At 41.6% G+C, this 20,996-nt stretch overlaps 1 protein-coding gene across 4 annotated transcripts in view; it reads left to right on the top strand.

Annotated features, from left to right (window-relative positions):
• The window catches only part of CLUL1 (clusterin like 1), a 32,517-nt gene that overhangs the window by 10,476 nt on the left and 1,045 nt on the right, over positions 1 to 20,996 (top strand). For all 4 annotated transcript variants that reach the window (XM_053242932.1, XM_053242933.1, XM_053242934.1 and 1 more), the window contains 6 exons: positions 245 to 393; positions 4,924 to 5,091; positions 7,289 to 7,733; positions 8,762 to 8,899; positions 10,652 to 10,866; positions 15,344 to 15,528. In XM_053242932.1, coding sequence (XP_053098907.1) covers positions 245 to 393; positions 4,924 to 5,091; positions 7,289 to 7,733; positions 8,762 to 8,899; positions 10,652 to 10,866; positions 15,344 to 15,523 — 1,295 coding nt within the window. In that variant the 3' untranslated portion in view covers positions 15,524 to 15,528. The remainder of the gene's footprint in view (positions 1 to 244; positions 394 to 4,923; positions 5,092 to 7,288; positions 7,734 to 8,761; positions 8,900 to 10,651; positions 10,867 to 15,343; positions 15,529 to 20,996) is intronic.

Below are 20,996 nucleotides of genomic sequence, written 5' to 3'. Positions count from 1 at the left end.
TTGAAAACAGGTATGTCAGTAAGTTAAAACATATTAGAAGCATGAAGTTAATTACACATGGTCAAAAGCAGATCCTAGTCAAGATTCTCAGCTTGTAGATACATTGAAGATTTAAATCTTATTATCAGTTCAGAAGCACAAAGACCCATTATTATTTATTTTTCCTAATCAGAGTATATTAAGCATTTAGATCTCAACCTAAAATAAATTTCAATTAAAAATATCAAATGACATTTTTTCTCAGTTTTATCTGAAGTTGGGGAGAAATATGTAGATGAAGAAGTAAAAAAAGCACTGGTTGGCATTAAGCAGATGAAAATTATGATGGAAAGAAATGAAGTTAAACACGTGGATCTGATGAAAACCCTAAAGAAGAGCAGTGAAGAAAAAGAGGTAATTTGTAAATAGCAGTCATAGTTTTAGAATTAGTGTGATGGAGATGTATGCCACGCTTAATTCCAGGGCTGGTCTAAAGGTGTTGTCACTAATATATGTCACTTATAAATGTAGTTCATCCTCTATAATAAAGCCCTTGGTTGTAATCCTGTGTCTTTGCGGCCCGTGTCTTTCTTGGCCGTTCTGGGCATGCGCAGAGCGCATGCCCAGAACGTCCGAGAAAGATACGGCCGCAGGGACACGGGCGGCCATGTTGGGAGCAGGGAAAGATGGGGCAGGGAAAGACGCGGGGCAGGGAAAGACGGCGGCGGTGGCGGAACCGGCCTGACCGCGGGGGGGCGGGGGGAGAAACGGCGGAAAAGGGACCGGCCTGACCGCAGGGGCGGGGGAACGGCGGAAAAAGGCGGTGGCAGCGGGACTGGCCCGATCAGAGAGAGGAAACAAACAGCGGGGTCAGGATCCGGACCGAGCGCGGGGAAGGAGGGCAGAAGCGGCCGACTGCTGAGGAGGGCAGAGGCGGCCAAGGGACGGGCTACGGGGAGGGCAGAAGCGGCAGCTGGGGGGCCGGGAGGGCAGAGGGGGTACGCACGCTGCAGCCAGAGGAGGCGGAGATAGGCGGCACCAAAGTACTACTAGCGCCCATTAATTTAACGGGCCTAAAATCAGTAGTGTGACATAAAAGGCAGAATAGAAACATTTTAAATCAATTGTAAGTTCTGGTTGAAATGGCTGTTTTATCTGATTTACAAATGTGAGCACTCAATTCTTAGCTGTAGTCCTATGCATAATCACATGAGAGTAAGTCCCATAAACACAATGGGACTTACTTTTAAGTATATATTACGTAAAAACATTTAATTTTAAGTAAACATTCATAAGATTGGGCTGCCATTAGAAAGATTAGTTTAGAAAGTAGCAGCAGCTGCATTTGTTTGTATTCAATCCTGTTCCTCCTGCCTACTCACCTTCAGTTTTCTATGGTGTCTACTCCATTCTGGATGATTTACTGTCTGGTTTCACAAGCAGACTCTACCCATCAACATACCTTTAAACATTACAAACTTAACACTGGTTAACACTGGTTGAAAAGTAATTTCCTCTTTACATGGAATCCTATGAGCTGTACATGCAAAGAGGGGGACAGCTGAGAATTCTCAGAACTTCAGATTCTTCAGGGATCTCATGATACTTAAAGAGATGCAAAGCCAATGGGTTGGCTTGAATGATACCATCTGCTGGCTCCACCCAATCATATGATGAGGGGTGTGAGCATGCATGATCCTCCCATGGCACACCATCCCACCACTGCATAATCATAATCATGGGTGTGTGTGTGTGTAACCACTCATCTACTACTTTAACGTAGCAGTTAAAATCACACAATAAGGGTGGTCTGGATGTTCTATTCCTATATGTGAATGCAGAATAAAATCACATGCTGACAATTACTTAGGGCTTATAGGTCATAAATAAGCAGTTTGGTACCAGTTAAGCCACATCAAAGCACATGGTAGACCAAATTCAGGCTGGTAGCAACTAATAGCCAAAGGAAGTGAAACTGACAGGCCTGCCCAAGGCAATCTCTTAAGAAGTAGGTATTTAATTGTGTCACTTGATGTCCTGTAATAAAATATTTCAAATAAACAAGTGTCAGGGCCTGGCTGTCATATACGAATCTAGCCCTTTCAGTTCAGGATCTGTGAGTGAGGTTAAGTTATAACTTGAAATGCAACAAGTAGAAGATACAGGTGGCCCTCTTTATTTATGGGGGTTCTGCTCTCACCTATAACCACGAGTACGGGAACTGCAAATAAAGTAACTTTACCCTTACGGGAATCTAGGGTTCCTAACAACAATAACAACAAAAGTCCAAAAAGGTGGGAAGGGCAGATAAATAAGAGTAGACATGCACAGTGCCTTGCTCTCCAGGACTCCAGAAATGCCCCCTCAAACCCTCAAATCAGCCGAATCTCAGAAAATATTTGCTAAAAATGCTTTTTGTAAAAGAAAGAGCCTCAAAATGGATCCGTGCTGTAAAATGGCGCACAAAAGTGATACCGGAAGTAATATCTGGGTCATTTCCAGCCACTCAGCAACCGCAAATAGGCAAATTTTAGCCTATTTTTGTACCACAGATAAAGAAACTGGGTCTCTAAGATCTGTCTACAGATATGCGAAACTGTGGGTGCTGGGACTGTGGATAACAAGGGCCACCTGTTTTGCTCTGTTGACTGTGCAAAGGTAGAAGGCCAGACTTCTAATATTTATACTGCTGGCCAACTGCATGAGGCACATCTCTTTTTCCTTTTGTACCTGCATGGGAGGAGGCAATGGTAAACCCCTCCTGTATTCTACCTAAGAAAACCACAGGGCTCTGTGGGCACCAGGAGTCAAAATCGACTTGATGGCACACTTTACTTGAAGAGGACTCTGAAGCTCTGAGGTTCACTAGATTATACTCTGGTCTTAAAAACTGAAGTTGGTTTGAGCCTGTAAGGCTATGAGAATATGTTAGAAACAGGCAAGCTATGTCATGTAGGATTAAATGGGAACCCTTCTCAGATTTCTAAATCAAATAATGGGAAATCAGAATAAATTATGCATGCAACACATGCAGTCTATGCGCCAGGGGAGTTGGTTGCTTTCTCCTGGAGAGACAAAGGCACCTTATTATTTTGGACAAATTTAGTTAGTCCCTTGGCCTTCTCTTGAATATCACTACATATTCAACCATGCCCCTGAATTCACCAGTGGCTAGAATTCTCCAACTGTGCCCAGGGACTCTACATCAATCACCTACAAAACCTTTATTGGTTAAGTCAGGACATAAGATAGTCAAGCATCTAAGCTTGCTACTGCAACAAACAGCATTCAGTTAATTTCATTAGTTTGGCATTGGCAGCTTCTTTAGTTCACTTCATCAATTCACAATTTGGAAGCACTCACTTTTACTGAAATATTTGTTGGCATCATATTTTAATCCCCCAGTTCCACTATCTTCTTATATTTTAACGTTTGTTGTATAAGCATTAGCAACAAAGAATTTCTGGAGATATCTTAGGCCAGTAAATAAGACAGGGTCCCATATATTTGCTTACTATGGCTGCTGTTGGCAAGTGGGACACACTGCCCTTCGGCGGACATGATGAACAAGCCCCAGCCTTCCAACCCTGAAGCTGCAGAGGAGGCAGGGAGAGTCCTGCAGTTGCATAGCAATCTCTGCCTGCCCTCTCAACAAGGCTAGAAGAAAGGCAGGGGATTGTTGAGTTGCTTTGTTGCTGAGGGTCTCTGAAAGCCTCAGCAGCACAGGGCCAAGCTGATGGAATCCCACTAAATAAGTTCACTGTGTACTCTTACAAACAATTCCATTTAAAATACCTGATGTTTAATCCCTTTACGTGCATACATGCATGTATCAGTTCTAAGAAACCCTCACCCCATAATAAATAAACTGTCCAGGTCTGTCTATATTTGGAAGATGGGTCACTAGAAAAACAACAGATGGGTACCAGATGGGATGAAGCATGGCATACCTGCAAGTCTCTGACTAATTCTTCATATGGCTGCTATTAAGATGCAATCTCTCACTGTAATAGTAAAGTGGATGTTTTTGAGGGCTGACTTAGAGAATGTCCAAATGGGACTAGGGAGATGGCAAGAGAGGATTCCTGCAAACCCTCTAGGAGATCCCAGAGTATGCAGGAACCTTATGGTTTGTTAAAATCCCAAACCTCACCAAACTTCCCAGAGACTGAAGACTGTGAATGCACACTGGCCTCATGCTGCCACGAAACTCAGGCAGCAGAACACAGTGCACAGGCACTGTACTCAATTGCCCACTAGGTGCTAGGCTGAAGAAACACAAGAGGCCCACTCCTTGCTTTCTTTCAGCCTCCTTTCCTAGGGAGGGAAATTTGTCCTTGGAGAATGCATGTTCTCTAAGCCAAATACCCCCACAATGGTTTTGATGACTAAAGGGGAAAGAGAACAAGCTCTTTCACCATCATTTTGGGCCTGATCCCACTGAGTGCCTTGGACTCATGCCCTGCTATGCTCAACACCTCACCTGGAGCAAGGAAAAGCCTCAACCATGGCTCCACCATGTAAGAACAGCCTCTATATATGAGCTTATTCCCACCCTTTGGCCCTTAGGGTCCCAAAAAGTGGAAATTCCCTTCTCTTTGCCATGCCATTCAACTTCACCTCCACAACATTTTGCCACAGGACCCCACTTGTAGTTATGTGTTTGTTGAAATTCCAGTCAGGAACATAAATACATAAATAGCACCATCATTCAATATTTAAATGCAACCACCCGCCCACACACACACTTCTGGAGGATTATTAGCACAAACACTTCATATGATCAGGCCCTAAGGTGGACCAATATTTCAGAATTGAACATGATTATGGAGAAATAATTTATGATTGAGCTCATGCAGATGTTCAAAGTGCCAATATGTACCCTGAAATAAATAACTCTGATGTAAATCATGATTCAGAAAGTATAAATAATTCCTTAATTAGGAAGCTCTGAGACTCATGAATGAAGTGAAAGAGAGACTGGAAGAAGAAGAAGAAATATGCCAAGGGTCTCTGAAATATTTATGGGATGAATGCAAATCTTGCCTAGAAAGTAATTGCATGAGATTTTATACAACCTGTCGGCATGGTCTGTCCACATTTACGAGCAAGGTAAGGAAAATGTATCTTGAATTCTACTAGTGGCCAGGGCTGTGTTCAGTCCATGAAACTTTTTATTGCCTAGGTATTTAGCCACCTAATGGCACAGCGAGGAAATGGCTTGACTGCGAGGAAATGGTTGCCGGTTCGAATCCCCACTGGTATGTTTCCCAGACTATGAAAAACACTTATATTGGGCAGCAGCTTTATCAGAAGATGTTGAAAGGCATCATCTCATACTGTGTGGGAGGAGGCAATGGTAAACTCTCCTGTATTCTATCAAAGACAACCACAGGGCTCTGTGGTCACTATGAGTCGACACCGACTTGACAGCTCACTTTACCTTATTCTTGTCTTACTGACCATATTATTTTAGGATGCTGAGTTTGTTAAGCATTGTTAAAATGGTTATGGGTGTTAAACATTTTGTGTTTCTGTTTTTGTTGTTCATGATTATTGATGATGATGATAATGATGATGATGATGCCCTTCACAAGATAAAAACAGTAATAAAGCTTCAATTAATAATAATAATAATTATTATTAATAATAATAATAATAAAACAAACAAATAATAAAACAAATGGCTAAAATAAAGCAAAAACATAGCTATGTATTAGCTAGAGTATCTAGAGCAGGGGGCTACTCATTGCCCAAAAGCTACTTTAAAAGTGGCAGTCTTCAGATTCCTCTGAAAGCCTGGGAGAGAGGGAGTCATGCAGATCTCAACTGTGAGCAATCTCCACCGCCTGGGAGCAATCACTGAGAAGGCCCTGTCCCTCATGATCAACAAATGAGCCTCAGTAGGTATCAGCACGAGCAGCAGAGCCTTCCCTTTTTATGTAAGCCACCTGAAGAATGGGATCAAAATATAAATAAATATAAATGATTCTGGAAAAACACCGGGGGGAAAGTAGCAAAATTCTGCATACTGGGGGCTAAACTAGTAATGTTGTTGGATATATGTGAATTTTTTGCTGTTGTTAATTGCAGTGGCCAACATCCAAACTAATAAGTCACTAGTGCAGTGATGCTGCACGTGCTATAGGGGAAGGGCAATTTTAATCTACCTTGCCCTCCTTCTGAAGAAGACTGTGTCTCCTGAAAATATGCCCCTGAGGGCCATACAGCCCACAGGGACATATTTTCAGGAGTCAAATTTGGCTTTAGAGGGAAGTGAGGATAAGCTAAAATAGCCTCTTTCCCCCAGGACCAGCACAGTATTAGCAACACAAGTGCAGCTTTAGTCTGGGTGACACTCAGTGTATGGCAGGTGGGGCTGCTTTAGATCACGGCAGCAGTGCAGGGGAGTTGGGCAAAATCCTTTCCCCTGTGCCAGTTTCCCCCATCCAAATATTTTCTCCAGAACTGCTATTAGACACAGAGGGGAAAACATTTAGGCACAATACAGGGGCATGAATGTTCTGCCCCTATGCTCAAGGATACAGAGTGATCTGCATTGGGGAACTGGCCTAGGGTGAGGGTTTTATCCAGCTTCCTCCTGCCCTGTTACTATACAGGTGAAAGAAGGCACTGGAAGATACATTCACACAAATCTGATGCCTGACCCTGAGACTTTCAGCTTTTCCTTTAAAAAAAAAAGTTTATTTCCTGTTCAGCTGTGAAAATAGATTAAACAGTGTGCAGCGATACCTGGTGACAGCACAACGGTGAAGCAGAATTTCCAGTAGCCAGGGATGTGGCTACAGTGCTTTGCACAGCTACTCTGAGTAACAGGAGCTGACCAAAATATGAGCAACACTGTTGGATTAATAATATACACAGCATTCACTTTTTGGGGTGTGTGTGTGTGTAGAATTTGAGTTCGCTTATTGCAAAATGTTGACTGAAAGTCTTGAAAGTGCGGAACAGCTCTCTTAATCCTTTGTGCCACTTGTGCCTACCCATAGTTAGACCAGAATTATCAGTGATTTTGTTGGTCATTACTCATCATCAAAATAGGCATATTTGATTATTTGATCCTCAATTAATTTACGATGTTATACCAGTGTTTACATTTTTTAATTTTAGGTAAAATTAACACAACTGTCCTGGTATAGTGTGATAGTTCTTTATCATATAATAAGTAGGGTCAGATTTGACTCTAAGGAATTAAGGGTGTGTTATATGTACATTTGAAGCAGTCCTTTATGGGTATTTCAAAGGACAATTGATCTTTGTTGATGGCTATTTTTTTCCCCATGCACAGGTTGAAGATTTTTTCAGAAAAATTACTCCATTATCATTTCCCATTTATGATGCTCCAGGGCAAGATCTCCAGCTCAATCAAAAGCCTGAGAAAGAAGATGCCCAGCTAGTGTATATGGAAAATGTGTTTAACCAGCTGTTATCTGACATGGGAACCATGTTTGAAAAAAGCTTTGTTTTTTTCAAACAGATGCAAAAAGAATTTGATCAGTCTTTTCAAATCTACTTTATGTCTAATCAAGACTTAACAGAGCCCTATTTTTTGCCAGCTGTTCCTGAGGATTCTATGAAAACCACAGGTGCCCCAAAAGATGCGGGGATACCAGGCTTCCTTCAGCTAGTTTTTGATTTCAGCAAAACTTTCCTGGAAGGTGTTGGTGAAATGATTACTGAGGCATTTGAAGGATACACAGAGAATGTGAGAGAGATTGCAGAACAAATTAAAGGCAAGTTTTAAATGATATGACAACTGACATTAATATCAGTGGCACTGACTTATTTGCATAGATTCATTTGCAGTAGCATATATGCCTGTGAGACTAGTGTATGATCACTGCACTGCCAGCATAGTACCAGTGATTTGGGGACATTTTTGGAATGATTTGATTCCAGTGTGCATGGCTCTAAAATACCATATTTAATATGATGAAAAATGGCTTGCATATAAAATTAGGTCAGTAAAGACAAACTAGCTGTGGCAGTTCCATGTGTCCAAATATTAATCTTTCTGGAGATTAGTTGCATAGAAAGAAGAGTGCAGGTCCCATTTTAAAAGCAAAGGTGCACATGGGGGAGGAGTATAGAACTCTCCCCCCATATTCCCTCCAGACACTTGTCTATCTGTGCCCAAGTCCAGCAGAGCAAAAACTAAGCACAGAAACATTAATCATGCACTTATTCTTATAACATGTAGTTTGATTCTGAGAGGAAAGTGCTTGGTGAGAAAAGATGAAGGGAGGTAAGGCACAGAAGGGATGAAGTTTCAGCTCTCCTCACCAAAGCAACCCTTCTGCTTTTTAAAATTGGATCCATCCCTCCTATAAGTAATCAGGGCAGTTCCACGTTCCTCAGAAATATTTTTTGTTGCCTTTTATGAGGTGTTTCCCTATCTGTTTTGAGTTGTAAACAACAAGGCCATCATTTAATTACCAGTAATGCTACTAAGTGGCGCAGCAGGGAAATGCTTAACAAGCAGAAGGTTGCCGGTTCGAATCCCTGTTGGTATGTTTCTGTGGGAAACACCATTGCCAATAGGATAGCGATATCGGAAGATGCTGAAAGGCATCATCTCATACTGCGCAGGAGGAGGCAATGGTAAACCCCTCCTACCAAAAGAAAACCACAGGGCTCTGTGGGCGCCAGGAGTCAAAATGGACTTGACAGCACACTTTAATTTAATACTTTTGAAGTTATCATTACAGTGGCAAATTCTGTCTGTGTTAATGATATCGAATGCATCCTGTATTCTTTTTAGATTCTGACAAAAGTGGAATGTTCTCTCAGATCACACCAGGCCATGAGAGAGCTCCATGCAAAAAGCTGCGTCAAAATTCATCAGGATGCCCCCAATTTCATGAGAGATGCCAGAAATGTCAGGATAATCTTATGCAAGGTAAATAATTATTCCATGTAGCCTGTTTATGTTCTACTGATCTGAGGAGCAATTCCGAAATGTGGGCATGTTACTTTAAGTATTTATGCTCTTGTGCAAAAGTGCAAGACTGCCAGCGCTTCGCTAAGAGCAATTCAGTACCCATCTGAACTGGCACCACTCACGTTAGGCTGCACAATATGTGAGCCAGTGGGATTTGTTTTTTACTACAAATGTGTAATCACATTGTGCCTCCCAAAATAAAAAGCTTGTATGATCACTGGAAGAGCATTTGCTTAGTTACGGAAGTGGTGAAAATTTCTCCATGCCCATTGGTAGGCATATGCACAAAACAACAAACACGAAACAATGTTTCGAGCTTGAAACATTTTGCACATCCCTACCCAGTGGGCATAAACTTATGCAGTCCTGCCCTTATTAATCAGCAAAGTACATGTGCCTGCTCATCAAATGTGACAACTTATTATATATGGGTTTCTGAGTGGCAAAAGCATCATATATATGAAACGGCCCTAATATTGATATTCATCTTGCACCAATTTACTCATTCCAACCTCTTGATGTTGCTAGTGTACTCCTAAAAATGAGAAGCCTAAGTTAGCTTGGCTTGAATTGTGTCTGCCTCTTCCCTTGGCTGACCTTAAACCTTTCCTTCTAGCTGGCCTTATCTCACCTGCTGCTTCAGGTTCAGCAAAGGTGAGAGCCACTTTAGTGGGCAGAATCATGGAAGAAGTGACCAAGTCACAAATAAGTTCTATACTAAAAAATTGGAATTATGATGACATGTCTCACAAAACCTTTGTGAGAATGCAAGATAAACATTAAAAAGTTATGAATATTTATTATTACATCTTAAGGTGCTGTCCAGCCATCACTTATGATGTTGGACTTTGCCTTAAGCTTCTTATGTAGGCTAGGTAGTAAATCCAGGACACACACTCTCTCTCTCTGATTATATACATGCCCTACACTACATATTGATAAGCTCATAACAGAATCCATATCAATAGGTACTGTTCTACCAAAACTGAAGATAAGACTCTATATTTGAGAGTGGATATATGTATTCTCATTAAAATAAGAGGCATTCAAACTAATGCTGCCCTTGTCTTGGAATGTTGCTCACACACAACTATTTTTCTCATTTCCCTCTGCTGTTTCCCATATATGCCCCTGAGAATCTCCCAGCTCTTAGGGACATAATTTCAGGGTAATGGAGGGGGGGCAGCAGAGGGAAGGATGGAATTGAGAAAAATCATTACACATGGGCAATATTCTAACATGAGGGCAGCATTAGTCTGGATTCTGCTTAATGATATTTATTTCCAAATGTGTTTAAAATTGATATATTGAAAATAAAGCAATTGGATAACTAACCTAATTAAATAGATACTATTAGATAAAAATTTCTATTATTATTATTATTAATTTACACAGTCAGACAGGTGTTATTGACTGGTTTGTTTTATACAGAGATCGAGTCCTTCCCAAGGACCTGGGATGACTGAATTTTATTATGATTATGATTATTTATATAACACTGTCTATGTGCATGGTACTTTACAAAGAATGAAAGGGCAGGCCCCTGTCCCAAAGGGTTTGTGATTGACAGGCAAGGGAGGTGGAAAGTGAAGAGAAATGAGAGGGAAAGGAGGTAATGAAACTTTTGTGGTAGCGGGGGGTGGGGAAGTATAGTAGAATATTTCTGAAACATCCTAAAAAAGTGTTCCACATTTTGTTTGATTCCTGAAGTGTGCCCCAATGTCCCTGAACTACATATAAAGTTTGATGATGCCTTTAAGTTGGTTAACATCTCTGGTGAGCAGTATCAACAGATTCTACAGGTGGCCCAGCGTCACACAGAAGACACATCCTACTTGTTGAATAAAATGAAAGAAAGGTTTGGATGGGTATCTGAACTCTCCAACATGACCATTGGACCAGATAACATTTTCAATATAGTAAAGGTAAATGCCACACATTAAAAATGGAAGAAACCATTGCACAATGACCTCTCTGTTTCACTGACATTTACTGCCTTAGTATACTTGAGGGAATAAATGTGTGTTATTTTTGTTCTTTAAAATACTAAGCTCTTACTGAGGTGGATTTTAAGTATACTTGATAATCCCTTGATGATCTGAAATTCCAGAGCTTAAACACTAGCCTACTCTAAATCCTTTTAGTGTGATGAGTAACTGACCTGTATAGCCACCTGAGAGGCATGAAATGGCACTAACAAGTTTGAATGGCAGTAGATTACTTTTCCAGATGAAGAACATTTTGCTAGTGCCTGACATATAACTCTGGCAGCTTCTTTAGATCACTATATAACAAAATCAGAAGTAAAGGAAGTGTTATGAATCCTATTGCCATATAGCTGCATGCCATATTGTTTCTGAAAATTTCTAGTAGTTGCTTTCCAAAATTATTTGAACTCATAAAGTTATAAAGAACAGGCCAAACAGTCAATTTTTCAAACTGTACATTTTCAGTTTGAGACCATTTTGCAATGTATGGAAGATTTTAGTTATGTTTTAAAAGAATGGCTATGACCCTAACAATTTGTTTCTTCACTCACTCCAATATGCCTTCTATAACCCTGTAAAGATATTTACAATAGTTGTTACTGGAATTCTAGAGAAAATATCATTAACTGATCTGACATGGTATCTTCTAATTTGGAAAAAGTAATTGGAGACCTGCTGTCAAACATCACGGAAAAAATAAGCAAGATTGACACAAGGGAATTTTCACACAATACCAAAGTCTCCCTCCATATTAAAACACAGCCTTTTAAAATTGGTCAAGAGAGAGAGTACTGAGATTTTATCCACTCTGGGGGCTGAACTAAGTGTTAAAAAACAAGCATACCCAGCCAAATGACATGGTTAATTTCACATCTGGTTTGACCCCAGGAGCATGATCCAGCCCCAAGAGCACAATCCAGTTAAGCACTTTGAATTCCCATGTATTTCAATGAGATACATGGAACCATTTCAATGATTCCCTGTGGAAAGCAATGGGTATTCAAGAGTTTAACTTGAGTTACATTGTGGTCTAATTACTCTTAATTACAAATGTTTTAGAAATTAACTCCCCAACCACCCCTTCAAAACACCACCAGATAACTTTTCTCCTTAATATTATGCTTAAATGGGAGGTGTTTTAGACAAATACCATGTTTAGTTATTGAACCCTGTGAGAATCGTTTCACTTGCTTGACAATATTGAAGCCATTTTGATAGCTTGATGCTAGAGCTGTCTGAGCAGAAACGCTTTGCAAGGAGAAACCAAGAAACCTGCTTAGCAGGCAGGTGTTGGCAATCTGGCCACCTAGAAAGGAAGTCCAGGAAGATAGTCCACAATACAAACTGGGCTGCAGAAACAAAACACAGCTCAGGAATAGTTCTCTCTATCTGGCTTGGGCTGAAAGCTGTCAACATGAGGGTTGACAAACATTATCTTCCAGCGGCTAACCAAAAGCTGTTGATGTGCTTTATAGTCCAAGCTGATAAATTTCAGCTGGCAGGGATTCAAGGCTTATCAGCCCTCTGCAAGAGGCATTTACTTCTCCTGATAGTTTCCAGCTGTGTTCTTCGTCTTGTGACATGCCTCTGTTGTGGAGTCAGTGGGGTTGCCTGCACAGCTCATCTTCTGATTTGTCTGTCGCTGTCTCTGCTGCCTCAGACTGCTGTGCCTGCTCTGAACCATCAGCCAGACCTGCCTCAGCCGTCTCTTGGGAACTGACAGCCGGGCTCTGCCCCTCAGGCACCCCTGCATCGGCTGAAAGGCTGTCAGCTTCCCCTTTCTCCTCGCTATCTGAGAGCGAGGGCATGACACTAGGCAGGAAATGGCAAGCTTGGGGTTTGGCTTGAAATAGATTTCTAGGAAAAGGTCCATAGAGATTTGAATAATGCTTTAGCAGGCAGTAAGGCTCTCCACACGAGCAGTGTGGAGAGCCTGCAGAGGGTTTGCAGGGAGAGCGGAGTTGACCCACTCTCCCCACACATGAGCATGCAGCTTGCCCTGGGTGGCCGGATTGGCCACCCACACGATTACTGGCTCTATCACGGAGCCGGTAGGGGCGATGGGGATCAGAGGCCTCCCAGACCCCAGAAGTCCCAGCATGCCCCATCCAAGTGTGTTGGGCATTTTTAGGAAGCCCCCCGACACTGGGAGGCTGGTTGTAGCTTCTCGGTTGGGGGGGTCTCCTCATGAGTCACCATAGTGCAGAGCCACGCCATGATGACACATGACCAGATAAACAGGGTTAGTGGAGCATTTGTTCCGCTAACCTCATTTAAAGGGGGAATTAAGAGGGCTTACCGTCAGGAGCTGCAAGGTTCCTGGCAGTTCACACATGCAGTAGAAACCGGGCTGGGCTCCCTTAGCCTCGTTTCCACCACGTGTGACAATAGCCTCAGTGACAGCAGCTGCACTTTGCAAAACCATGTCTGGAGCATACTAATCATGCAGAGAAAATATGGCCTGTTACTGTAACTTCCTTGTTTCAATGTACATGCGTAAATGTCCTGCTAACTGATACTTAAGCAACTTGAGTCCAATTATGTAACTTCCTCTTTTGCCCATATAAGAGAGTGTTCTGTATTTTGCAAGTGGTCTTTGGGATCTGATCAGGTTTGTAGCCTGCACAGGCTCTCTCTCACCCATTTTCAGCTGAAACTGTCTTTATATCAATAAAGCAGTTACTTGGATTATAATAAACACAGCATGAAGGCAGCATTTCTTCCACAACCCCATACATCTGTCTAGTTTGCATTTCTCATAAACACATTTGTGAATTTTCTCATAAACACAGCTCATTAATACTTTTGAGTTTGAGTTTTTGAGTTGTTTGAGTTTTGAAGCTCAAACTTAGGGGCCTCAGTCCAAAGAGTATTTGTGCCTAAGTCCTGTTGAAATCATTCCAACTTATATTTGATCAAAGACAGAGTGTCAACAAAAATGGCTTTAATTAAAGTACACAGATAGAATAGACTCCATCTCTATTATATAATAATAATAATAATTATTATTATTATTAATTCGATTTCTATACCGCCCTTCCAAAAATGGCTCAGGGCAGTTTACACAGAGAAATAATAAATAAATAAAATTGATCCCTGTCCCCAAAGGGCTCACAATCTAAAAAAATTAGATCCAAAAATTAAATCCATCTCTAGCCAAGCAGGCAAGAGCAAGACAAGAGCAACTTAAAATTCAAGAACAAACATATAAAGCTGGAATAATGGGATGTAAAACTTTTTCTTTTCCTACCATACATACACACATCCACTGATTTTTATTTTGGTGGATTTTAATTGTAAGTAATTTTAGGAGCCATTCTTGGCCAAAAAGTATAATGTGGATATAATAAATACCTACCCACATACTTCTGAATCTTGGATCTAAGAGAATGCAATAATATGAACCGTCATTTCAAAACAAGAATTGTTACTAATATTTTTAAAGCAGTATTCACTCATTATTTCGAAAGGAAAATATTTCATAAAACTTCATTTCCCTCCTGAAATTTCCAGTTTTCTATGGGGAGGGGGAGACCTTTAAAAATAACCCTCCCCAAAGCACTAGTCATTTTTTCCTTAGGTCTTTATATCATTAGCAATATTCTCAAAGTTACATTTTTTTTCTTCCTGAAAATATTCCATGTGGAAAGCTGAAAGGCAGACCAGATAACCAAACTAAAGAATATTTCTGACTTGTTTAAAAGCAACTAATGTATTGTGCCATCCATTATTCCTCATCTTAAAACCTAAGAAATTATTTTTAAAAGATTAAAAAATACTGGCAGACATCTTGACTAAATTACTCCATAGTACTATTCAGGAGCTACTGTAAAGTAGGCATGTGCCCGAAATGTTTCGGAGGCCTTTACAATGGCCTCCGAAACATTTCGGATTTGGGGCTGTTTCGGCGCCGGCGGGGGTAGCGCTTTAAGGGCGGGGGAGGGTGTAGTCACCCCTCCCGCCGCATTCCCCCCTCCGGCGCGCTGTCGGTTTTAAGCCCCTCGGGGCAGCAGCGTTCCTCCCTGCCGCCCCGTTTCTGCCATCGGCCAGAAGTGGCCGGAAGTCACAAGTGCGCGTGTGCCCGTCGTGCGCGCGCGCACACACAACGGGCACATGCGCACTCGTGACTTCCGGCCACTTCCGGCCGATGGCAGAAACGGGGCGGCAGGGAGGAACGCTGCCGCCCCGAGGGGCTTAAAACCGACAGCGTGCTGGCGGGGGAAATGCGGCAGGAGGGGTGAGTACACCCTCCCCCACCCTTAAAGCGCTACCCCCGCCGGCGCCGAAGATCTTCGTGCACATCCCTACTGTAAAGGTCTACTAAATTTTAATAGAACTTCTTCCAATAAATTTAGTCAGGGTCAACCACTATTCTGAGAAATCATGTACTAAATGTCAAATTGTTCATTTTCAGGTGTCATCAAGTGCTAAGGGAAATGAAGCTACCAATCTGAATGAAACTGTGGTAGATGTAAATATTTTGACTTCACCTACTTTCACAATTAAGGTTCCTCGAGATCTAGACACTGAGAGTTCTGAATTCATTGAATATGTTGCTGGGAAAGCTTTACAGCTTTACAAGAAGAATTTCTAGACATGGCAAGTTGATTCTGTTCTTCACATAATAAATTTAACCTTTAAAATTACATTCAGTTTTCTATGGGTAGGTAGGTAGGTTTATGTTGTATTCTATCTAGTAATATTTTATGTTTTGTTGTTGAGAAGTTTGTCTCAGTGGCAGGGGCATAACAAGGCTGGAGTGTGCCCAGAGACAAAATTTTAAAACGGGCCCCTCGCTGATACACAAACACACACACACTTCACATGTGACTTGCCTCTGGGGGGGCCCTTGAGGCATGGGGGCCCCCAGGCAGCTGCCTCCCCTTGCCTAATAGTAGTTACGCCCCTGCCCAGTGGGGATCCTGGAGAGAGAGAGAGAGAGTGTGTATGTGTGTGTGTGTGTGAGGGGGTGGGGAAGTCAGAAAGGAAAAGGGAGGGAAAGGATAAAGTGGAGTTGTTTCTAAATAAAATCTTAATTAAATCTGCATAAGATTACTTTCTGTTTCTGAGGGAAGCAGCTGGAAAATATTTGGGAATGAGATTTTGAACCAGCTATGCACGTGAGCCTGAAAAGCTTATGAATGTACCTGCAACCTATTTCATTGCATTACTGGACCTACATTCCTGAACTACTGCATTCTACTATTGCTGCTGCTGATTGTTCCTCCAGCTTCCTGACCTGAACAACCGCTTAAGGTCCTTTTTCTCAGTCCTGGACTCTGTTTTTGACTGGGTGCCCACTGCAGCATGGCTCATATCCCACCATCACCATTTTACTTGTCCACCCAAGGAGAACCTGCTCTTCCCTAGAAACAATGGAGGTCCTATTTCTGCAATTATCTCCTCACCATACAGACCACTGATTTTACTTCAGCAAAGCAGAAGGCTGTATTGCTTCACTGCCTGGGCCCTGAAGGCCAAATAATATATAATCATTTCCACTTTCCTGCCAGTGGAAAGGGGATGCCAGTGGAAGGGGATGCCAGTTCTTATTAAACTGCTTTTCAAGCCCTTAATGATCCTTTCAACCCTGCTTTGAATGTGATTGCTGAACATTAAAAGTTCCATTCAAGATCCCAACTGCCTGGTGAATCTATCAATCAGTGTGTCACAGCACTGTGTGCCTTAAATATAACCTGTGAATTTGCCAACTTTACTGATCTTTACTGATTTACTTCAGAGATCAGATTTTTATGAAAACAAACTGCTCCAGTTTATGAAAAACTGCTATTGGAGTAGAAATCTACCTTGGATAGTTATAGAGATGGCTAGGAGGGTGGGAAATGCTATTCACTGTGCCAGATCACTCTCTCTGGTACCACCAAACCCACCTCCTGAAATCCAGGCTGTTCAGTCAATCAATCAATCAATCTTTATTACAGTCCCAGACCAGCACAGGAATAAAAAGCACACAAGGGCATGGGAAGGCCATTCAGTCTAAATCCTTCCAAACCCAATCTTTTGATATAGCACTGCCCCAGAAAGTGGCAACACAAGAAAGGAAGAACTACCACTGCTACCGATGTGGAGACTCTGCCCACAAAGCCAATTTTGCTCACTGTCTTGCACGGAAGGTCACTTGCAACAGGTGCAAGAAAGGGGGAAACTTTGCTAAGGTTTGCAAGTCTGCTGTCTACTTCGTTACTTATGGCAGCTGAACTGCTTCCTGGAAGCGTTTTAAGTGTCACAGAATCAGAGCCTGCTTCTCCACATTGTCAAGTTAAACTTAATGGCCATGAAGTGTGGATGCTGGTGGTTTCTGGTTCTCCGTACACTATCATTTCCCATATGATTTACAGGAATCTCCTCATATATCAGATCTGCACTTGCAGCCCTCAGACATCCACCCATGCGGCTATGGAGGTTCACCTGTTGCCATAAATGTATACTTCACTGCTGTCCTGGAATACAAAGGACATACTGCAGGAGGGAAATGCTGCTTACTCTGAAAGAGGCCTCAGTGTTCACAACTTTGGACTTGTCTTCAGCCTATCATCAAATTCCTCAGCTCAAAAGTTCTCACAAATACACAGCCTTCATTACCCAAGAGGGTATTTTTCAATTCAAAAGACTGCCCTTTGGATTAGCCTCTGCAGTTTTGGTATTTTGAGGAATGATGCATGCAATTTTGGGGGCTACAGATGGCATCACTTACTTTCAGGATATTTTAGTGTATAGCAAAACCATTGAGGAGCATGCAAAACTGACATAACTCCGACAACACAGATTTACTATCTCTGCAGAGAAATGTCAGTTTTGCACACACTTGGTGATGTACTTGTGACACACAATATCTCAGACTGGTGTACATCCCAAAACATACTTGGTGAAAGCTATTCAGGAAGCACCAGAGGCAGAGCCACAAAACAAGGATGCACTTTGATCATTTTTGGACTCTGTATTACTCTAAATTTGTTAGACAATTTGCCTCCAAAGTTGCTCCATTGCATCTTCTTTTAAAAAGGAATATAGCATTTAACTGGGATGCATCATGCAAGGCTACTTTTCAGATTTTCAAATCAGTCATTGCTAAAAGCCATGCTCTCACTTCTTTTGACACCAACAGGCACACTATTGTAACTACTGATGCTTCTGAATATGTTTTGAGTGCTTTCTTGACCCAGCAAAAAGGGGAAAGGGAAGATACAATTGCCTTTGCTTCCATAGTGTTTATTGCTTCAGATAAGATGTATTCTGTCACTGAAAAAGAAGCTCTAGCATATTTTGGGGTGGTGAGGAACTTCAGGACTTACTTGTGGGTCAGAAAATTCACTTTACAGTCAGACCATAAACCCCATCTGTTTTATTTACTACTCGGGGATCAAGTTGAGCAATCCCAAGAATAGCCAAATGGATCACCACTTAGGGATTTTGATTTCCAGGCCTGGAATATCTGCCAGGCCTTTGGAATACAACTGCAGATTGTTTATCTCAACTTCCACTTTCAGGCCAAGAGGAGATTCCAGAAGATGAGGATGAAGGAGTCGTAACTGTGCAAATAGCTTCATCCACTAATGGAGTGATCACGTCTTCTGAATGGAAAGCAGCCCTCATGCTGATCAAGTGTTTACTGAACTTAAAACTAACATAACTAATGGATGACAATGCAAAAACAAGGTACCTCGACATCTTCAACCATATATGCACTTAGCAAATGAGCTGTCTCTTCTCAATGAGCTGGTGCTGATCGTTTGGTGGTACTAACCTCCTTACAAGCAAAAGTGATCAAAATTGCTGACTAAGGTCACCTGGGCATGAGCTTGACTAAAAGGCACATCAGAGAAAGTTTCTGGTGGCCAGGTAAGGACAAACACATTGAAAATGTAATCAGGCACTGTATGGCTTGTGCTGTATCTGACAAAAAGCAGAAAATCTTTATCACTCCCTTGACTCTGGTAGAGTATCCCAATGGTCCCTTTGAAAAATGTGCTCTGGATATAATGGGACCTTTTGATAACCAACTCACAAAACAAATATTTGTTATAGTGATGGTGGATTGCTATTTCAGATGGCCAGAAATTTCATTTGCTGCCAACGTTACTACAAACAAGGTGATCCAGTTCATGGCTACAGTTTTTGCCAGAGAAGGTCTTCCTAAAGAACTAATGAATGATAATGGGACACAGCTTACCTCCTTTGAAATCAAGCAGTACTTGCACAATCATGGGATAAAACACAATACTCTTTCCTTGTATCATCCTCAAGGGAATGGCTTACTGGAAAGAATGAACAGATTAGTGAAAGAAAGTTTACAACTGGCTACTATGCAACAACAACCCTGGAAAGAGGCAATCCTTGAAACTCTATTTCCTTATCAAACTTCTCCTCATTCTACTATCACCTTTTGAACTGCAGAGAGGATATAAAGCTACCTTCAAACTTACCCAATGGCAACAACTGATAGGGCTTCCCATGCCATTTCACTCTGAGATGCAGAGATTAATGCTCGGGTAAGGGAGAAGCAACAAAAATATAAATTGTATGTGGATCAGAAATGGGGTGTGAAACAGCAAACATTGCAGGTGGGCAACTTTGTTCGAGTACAGCTGCCTTATAAAGTGAGAAAAGGATATTACTGATATTCTAGACCAAAACAAATAATCAAAATCTGAGGAGATTCCATCATATTGGATGATGAAAAGAAATGAAACAGTTCAAGGTAGTCCAGCATGCATACCATGAGAAAAGAGGGAAGGGAGTCTGATCTCCAGAGAGCAATTGTAGAGAAATTTCATCTTGCCTCCAGTTTTGATCTCACAAGGTTGATGGACTAACCTCTGTACCAGAAAAACCATAATTAGCAGTTCTTGTGTCAGAGATGCAAAGAATTAGAAGTGTGAGACCACCTAAAAGACTTCAAGACTTTGTCACCAGTTTTAACCAATTCAATTCCATTTTGTTATAAAGAGGAGGAATGTGTTGGATTCCATCTAGTAATCTTTTATGTTTTGTTGTTGAGATGTTTGTCCCAGTCGAGATACTATAGAGAGTGTCGGGGTGGAATCAGAAAGGAAAAGGGAGGGAAAGGAGGAGAAAAAGGCGTTGTTTCTGAAGAAAGTCTTAGTTAAACAAATATAAGATTATTTTGTGTTTATGAGGGAAGCAGATATTAAACAGTTTTATTTTTTCCACCTGCACCCATGTTTATGTTGTCATCTATGGGAGGCTATAGACAATCATTGTTGCACATATGTTGCTACACATCTCCACTAGACGAAACAAAATTATCATCACTTAGTAGGACACTAAGTTATTCCAGGATGATGGAGCTCACTGGCAGTTTGGTTGTCTATACAGTTGCTATGCCACAACATCTCAAAAGTTCAACCACATTGTACTGCAGTGTCTGCTAGGACTGGAGAAAGATTTGCAACTTGCTGTGAAAAAGCATGAGAAGTAGATCTAGGTCCGTGATCGTCCCTGTTTTTCAAGCAGGAGGCTCTCTGGCCAAAAAAACCAAAACCAAAAACCACCTTTCAAGTTAAGAGCCATTTCCCATTGTGTTGACTTCTGCACAGAATTGCACTTTTCTCATTGCTGGGAGGGCCCTTTAAGAGAGATGGAGCCCTCTCTTAAGGGCTTTATAGGGAAAGTGCTGGGAAGGGTTTCCCAGCACTCCATGCACACCTTCTAAGATGGTGCAGGGGCTCAAGAGGGCTCTATTCTCTTAAAAGTACTCCACCAGTACTGGGCAAAATGTAGCACTGCACAATGGCGATGTTCTTTTCTGCATTGTTCCAGGGGAACAAGCTATTTGCCAAAACTTCACACTGGGTGGGTCAATAAACAATCAGTCAGAGGGCTGCATTTAGGGTTGATGGGGGCCACCACTGTCCCCTGGGCCTTACAATGAAGAACACTGATCTAGGCTCTGGAAAAGCACATTGGTCTGATTCTGCCAGAACAATCACAGATCTTGTGTAAAATACACAAATATGGAAGTTACTGAAATTTTTATTGATGACAAGTGAATGAATGCATCCTGCCTATGTGACTACAATGTACCA

This window comes from Hemicordylus capensis, chromosome 4 (genome assembly GCF_027244095.1).
Source record: "Hemicordylus capensis ecotype Gifberg chromosome 4, rHemCap1.1.pri, whole genome shotgun sequence".
Taxonomy (NCBI): domain Eukaryota; kingdom Metazoa; phylum Chordata; class Lepidosauria; order Squamata; family Cordylidae; genus Hemicordylus; species Hemicordylus capensis.
The sequence above is the reverse complement of the archived record's forward strand: the minus strand, read 5'-3'. Positions and strand labels throughout refer to the sequence as shown.